General features: G+C 44.0%; 1 protein-coding gene across 1 annotated transcript in view; it reads left to right on the top strand.

Moving 5' to 3' along the window:
• The first annotated feature begins 3,359 nt into the window (after positions 1–3,359).
• LOC101850843 (serine/threonine-protein phosphatase 5) overlaps positions 3,360–6,271 on the top strand; it is a 66,076-nt gene continuing 63,164 nt past the window's right edge. Inside the window, exon 1 of the mRNA XM_005108241.3 lies at positions 3,360–3,521. Within this exon, the coding sequence (XP_005108298.1) occupies positions 3,377–3,521 (145 nt within the window). The 5' untranslated portion in view covers positions 3,360–3,376. The remainder of the gene's footprint in view (positions 3,522–6,271) is intronic.

Here is a 6,271-nt window from a genome sequence, read left to right as displayed (position 1 = left end):
TGGCAGCACCCAAGACTTGGCCAGAAGCGAAAGACCACGGGTCCCATCCGCACGCCAAGATCGACTGATTACGCGCTGTCATCACCGAGACAGCTTCCTGCCTGCAGTCGAAACAGCAAGGGGGACAATGGGAAGCCACAGACGATCGATATCCGGCCAGATCATGCGGCGACGACTTCAGACCCGAGGACTCCGGTGCTGTCGTCCTGCGGTTGGCCCAGTCCTCACTATCCGCCACAGACAACAGAAGTTAGCCTGTGCCCAGCATCGGCTTCAGTGGACATGGAGGCAATGGAGAAGCATTCTTTTCTCTGACGAGAGTCGATTCTGCATCAGCAAAGCAAGAGTCAGAATCTGGAGGAGTAACGGCGAACGCAACGCAGACCTCAACATGATGGAAGCCGACGTCTGGGGTGGCTCGAGTGTCAAGATCTGGGCTGCCATTGGACTAAATCTCCAGGTCGACCCTGTCGTCTTCCGAAACCTCGGACGCAAGCGTGGCAATGGAATCAACGCCCAACGTTGCATCAACATGGTACTAAGGCCGGCGGTCCTCCCCTATGTCCAGCTACACCACCACTTGGTGTTCCAGCACAACAACGCTTGAACTGTGCCAAATGGACTATGCGTGTTGTGCATCCCTGTGTTTAAGATTACTGTGACGTTAATGAGTCGTTAAAAAATACCAGTCGAAGATGTTCGTCCATGCTCAATGAAAATCACATTTTCGAACGTAAACCATCTTTAAAAATCACACTACTGTAAACAATTTCAATAAAAATAACCTTTTCTACACCAGAAATCCATTTTCGTTTCTTATGTTGGTTACTTGCGTTTCTTTTGGTGTTCAGTATATTATATGTAATGCGCTTGCAAATAAACTTTAATTCGTCTGTGCTTGGTTCCCAACCCGACGTTCTGTCAAGTCTCTACAATTGTTTGCTTTGCTTTTCATCTACCTTTTCCAATCTGTCTTCTTTTTCCTTTCTTTTCATGTTATTGTTATTGTCATTGAATGTGAGTTAATCTTGCGTCTTGCGCGTTATCAAGACTGAGTGCGTGCTCAGGTGTGTTCTCTCATGCAAAAGTGAGTAAATTTCCGGCGTTTACGAGCGTCATGAAATGGGGCTTAGGGGCCTATTTATTTTAGGTCGCAAAGCTTAAAAATGTACTCACGTCTGCCCGCAGAATGCGCCTGAGCACACACACTATTATCCTACTAATTTTTGTCCAAAACATTCCCTTTGTGTAAATTTATTCAGCTCTCTCTTTCTCTCACGAACCCCCCCCCCTCCCCCATCTCTCTCTCTCTCTCTCTCTCTCTCTCTCTCTCTCTCTCTCTCTCTCTCTCTCTCTCTCTTTCTCTCCCTCCCTCTCTTTGATTTCTTTTATTGACACATAACAGCGTGGGTGCAGACGTGAGCAAATTTCAAATTTTGGTCACCCACGGCCACTGGATACCTCACAATCATATTCAGATATTTTAAACTAGTAATAACTCCTTATGTCAGGAGCTTCGTTAAACTGGCCGTTTTCCTTCAGTATTTTTGCAAAGTCCAGATGCATGCATATCTGCGTATGGTCTCGTAACACCACGCCTAAATGTGACAATCCATATGTGCGGGACGGCAGCGGCAGCGGCACGACAGCGGGACGATAAAAATCGCTCCAACAGAAATATCAATGTCTGAATCCAAAAGTGCGGGACGGCAGCGGGACGATAAAAATCGCACCCAGGAGCGATTCTGCCACTGCCGCAGCTCTGCCGCAGACAAAATTATGAATGTGGCGGAATAGGGTTGACTGTGAAGAATCTCTGTGTGATCTAGTTAATTCATTTGGCACGGAAAACTTGCTGAAACCATTGCACCTCTATGTCGTCGTTCATCCACCCATTTTCTTGATATGCCCAAATGGTGCCTTCTGGGCTGTCCTGAATGGCAAAGGAATGGATGGACCTGTTCGTTATGCTAGTGACAAAAGATCTAGATAATACTGGCGAAGTTACCCGTCGGCAGTGGCGAATTTACCCGACAATTGGTAACCTTAGTAAAATGTATTTATTTAATTAAATTGATTGAAATAACAATTAAATACCTCTACATAGAGATAATAAAGCAGTTAAATTAATGGAATCAATGCAAGAACATAGAGAATATGGATGATAATTAAGTCAATAAGAATGACAAGAATAATAAGAATAATAAGATGATAAGTCAATAAGAATTAAATGCAGAGATGTGTAGGCTCTATGAAGAAGATTCATAGAAAGAGGCGCACATTTCGTCCCGCTGCCGTTCCGCTGCCGGACATATGGATTTAATGTGACTTGCGGTACCGCACATATCGTCCCGCTGCCGCTGCCGTCCCGCACATATGGATTGTCACCTTTAGCGCAGGTAGGACGTACGGTCCCCTATCGCCAAGCGCTATTGGGGCGTACGGTCCCCTAACATCAGCCTTTCAGGTTAATTGCTCATTTTGAGGCAATGAGGAATTAATATGTTAAATAAATAACACAGTCTTAATCCCCCTCATACTCTATAAAAACATAGGCTTTGCATCAATAGGAGAGTGTAAATAGGGTCGAGATCCTGAAATGTCTCTCTCGCCAGCTGATTGAGGAGGAAGATAGGAAGGCAGAGGCCAGTACAGCCGTTCGAAGAGGATGATGCTTTTAGGAATACAAAAAGGAAGCGGAAAATCTGACATCCTTGCAGGAAAGAACAGAAGAATGTTCAACTAGATATGCACAATCAGTGGAAAGACCCTCGGCGACATTTTGGAGAGAACAATGGAGCATCAATGGACATATCCGGAGTGCAGGGATGTTGCTTCTTGCTGAAACAATGAACAATGAAGGAGATGTGGACAGCGTAACATAAAAGCAGTCCATTTTGTAAGTTTGACATTGTCCTTTTTCTTTACAAACTCAACTAGAATCTACTAACTTTATCTCCTTCCACCCCTCCCCCACCCCACTCGAGAAAAACAAGCAATACCTCATTTTATTATTATATATCTCTCTGTTCATTTAATAACTGCATAAATATGTTTTCGGCAATCAATCGGTCAGCAGTGCGATGTATGCGCGTATGTTATATGATTAAACAACAACAGCCTACAAAACGAAAACTTGAAATAAGAACTGAACTGAGCTTCAACCTCTAAGAAGACCTAGGCGTTGCGAGGGACGCGCAGCGTGACAGTGATGTTTCTAATCCTCTCAAAAATGGCGACAAAACGAGCTGAGTGGGCCCGCACAGCCATAGTGATTTTACGTCGGTGACGTCACACCTGCGACCTCTAGTTCTATTATATTAACCTCTTTGAGAACTTCATATTAGGAGTAATTTCCCTTTATTGGAAACCAAGCATGGCGGATACAATGGGAAACGAAAATTCGTCAGTGACTGAAAATGATGCAAATGATGATCTTCCAGTTGATCCATCAGCTGTTACTGAAGAAGACAAAAAGAAAGCAGAAGAGTTGAAGGAGGAGGCAAATGCCTTTTTTAAAAGTAACTCAACGCTGAGAATTTGTGTCGGTTGTTGGTCGATAAACCAAGCCTGTGCCCTGTGACAGTGCCGTGCTGTGACTGGCTAATTTGCACTCATCAGGCATCAGGTGTCGGGCTAACTTAGGCTAAGGCGTCGTTCCCACAACAATGCGAGATCTAGTCTAGACATCTAGATCTAGATCTAGATCTAATTTCATTTATTAGTTAACAGTGTCAAAGATTGAACATTCCAAGATGACTCACTCCTCTCTTTGAGCCCATAAAAATGGCCACCTCTATTCTCACCCGGAGTGAGAACAGTGCAGGCGAGTCTTGTGGCTATTCTCACCCGGTGCGCGTTCACCAAATTTTGCGTTCACCCTAAACCACAGAATTCGGCGCTTTTTCGGTAGTTCCCACCCTGCATTTGTCATTCGCCGGTTTTGGCCCCAAGAGTAGGGGGGTTTCAGGGGGGCTTGCCCCCCTGAATTTTACCACAATTTAATGTTTTGCAATTGTTAGGTTTGACATCTTAGCTTGCCGCGAATCAAACGTATATATAGATCTAGATGTAGGTCAGGCTCTATCAAATAAGGGGGGTGGGAACTACCGAAAAAGCGCCCAGAATTCTACACTATGATAACAGAAAAATTGTAGAATTCTGTGCCGTGAACAAACGTTCCATTCATTACAACTGTAGCCTACTAAAACTAAAGGAAGAGGCTAGCCGTACTTAAGTACGGCTAGACTCGCAGTCTAGCCGTACTTATTCTTAATATGATGGCTAGACTGACCATTTACAAAAAATTGGCCTACTGAATTGTAAATATACATTTTTATTGTGCAGGACCTAAAGTATTTGTATTTGAGACGAAACCAGGTGCCTTAATGACAGTGTATTTTATTTTAAACCTCCTGTTTTCTAATGTTAATAGGGCCTAAGATAAGTACGGCTAGACTGGCAGTCTAGCCGTACTTAAGTACGGGTAGACAGCCAGGCTAGCCGTACTTAAGGACGGCTAGACTGTCAGGCTAGCCGTACTTAATATTGATGGCTGAATTGTAAATGAAATTTTTGGTTTGCAATGCCAAAAGTATTTGTATTTCAGACAAAACCAAAAGGTGCCTTACTGACTTGCATGTATTTGAACCTGAATAATCACTAGATCTAGATCTAATGAGACCTGTGTATTTAACAGGCTTGAGTCGATTGGGCCAAACCTAGATCTAAGTACGGCTAGACTGGCAGTCTAGCCGTACTTAAGTACGGCTAGACTCTCAGTCTAGCCGTACCACTTCGAAAACTAAAAGCGTACAATTTTGGACGCTTTTTCGGTAGTTCCCACCCCGCAATTGTTATTCACGGGTTTTGGCCCCAAGAGTAGGGGGGTTTCAGGGGGGCTTGCCCCCCTGACCTAACAAAAATAGGGGGGAAAGTTTTACCACAATTTAATGTTTTGCTGTTGTTAGGTTTGATATCTTAGCTCACCGCGAATCAAACGTATAGATCTAGAAGTAGGTCAGGCTCAAATAAGGGGGGTGGGAACTACCGAAAAAGCACCCAATTTTGTCTGTGGGCAGTGGAGAGAGAGAGAGAAAGAGAGAGAGGAGTAGCGCGAGAATTTCCGGGCAAAACAAAATGGCGACCCGCGTAGTTCGGCTCGATTCGAAAAGTTAAATAGCCGTAGCATCTTTGTAGACAACCAAATTAATTTACTTTTGTGTTTTAACATCATTTTTTAACTTTGTTTTGGTCAATTTGATCGTCCACACCGATAGACAGTATTCAGAAAGAGACAGAGAGAGAGAGAAGAGGGGAGGAGTTGATCTTGCGAGAACTTCCGGGCGGGTGAGAATAGCCACTTTCCATAAAAATTGGGAAGTGCATTGCAACGCCGCGTTGTAATTAACAACGCCAGTGCTAAATAAAACGCCACGTTTCGATTAGATCTAGCGCCAGTGCTAAATAAAACGCCGTGTCGCTGTGTGTAAAATATCAAGCTTAATCTGCACACCGTTGTCGGAAGTTCTGATGGCCGAAGTGACAGCGTGTCTGCGCTTGAAGTTCAACTTGAAGTCAAACCATTATTTTTTTCGAAGTGGCTAGCTGTACTAGACTGCCAGTCTAGCCGTACTTTGATCTAGGTTGGCCCTATCGACTCAAGCCTGTTAAGTACACAGGTCTAATTAGATCTAGAATAGATCTAGTAATCATTCAGGTTCAAATACATGCAAGTCAGTAAGGCACCTTTTGGTTTTGTCTGAAATACAAATACTTTAGGCATTGCAAACAAAAAATTTCATTTACAATTCAGCCATCAATATTAAGTACGGTATGTGGCGTCGGTGGCCTAGTGGTTAGACTAGCAACCGTAAGGTCGTGGGTTCGAATCCCGTCAAGGGCCCGACGTTGTGTCCTTGGGAAAGGCACTTTACACGAATTTTCTTCACTTCACCCAGGTGGGAATGGGTACCTGGCATAGACAGCGAAAGATCTTGTCAGTTTGTTAGTGTTTGAGCGCTTAATCGGCTGCTTGCACTGTATGCTTCCCGGGAAGCTGAGAATGTTTCGGAGAGTTCTATGGTCTGCTGGGGTAATAATATAGAGTGTAAAGCGCATAGAGCCTGCTGCTGAGCAGGGATGCGCTATACAAATGCATCTATTATTATTATTATTACTACGGCTAGCCGTACTTATCTTAGGCCCTATTAACATTAGAAAACAGGAGGTTTAAAATACACGCACTGTCATTAAGGCACCTGGTTTCGTC

This window comes from Aplysia californica, unplaced genomic scaffold, assembly GCF_000002075.1.
Source record: "Aplysia californica isolate F4 #8 unplaced genomic scaffold, AplCal3.0 scaffold00671, whole genome shotgun sequence".
Lineage (NCBI taxonomy): Eukaryota > Metazoa > Mollusca > Gastropoda > Aplysiida > Aplysiidae > Aplysia > Aplysia californica.
The sequence above is the reverse complement of the archived record's forward strand: the minus strand, read 5'-3'. Positions and strand labels throughout refer to the sequence as shown.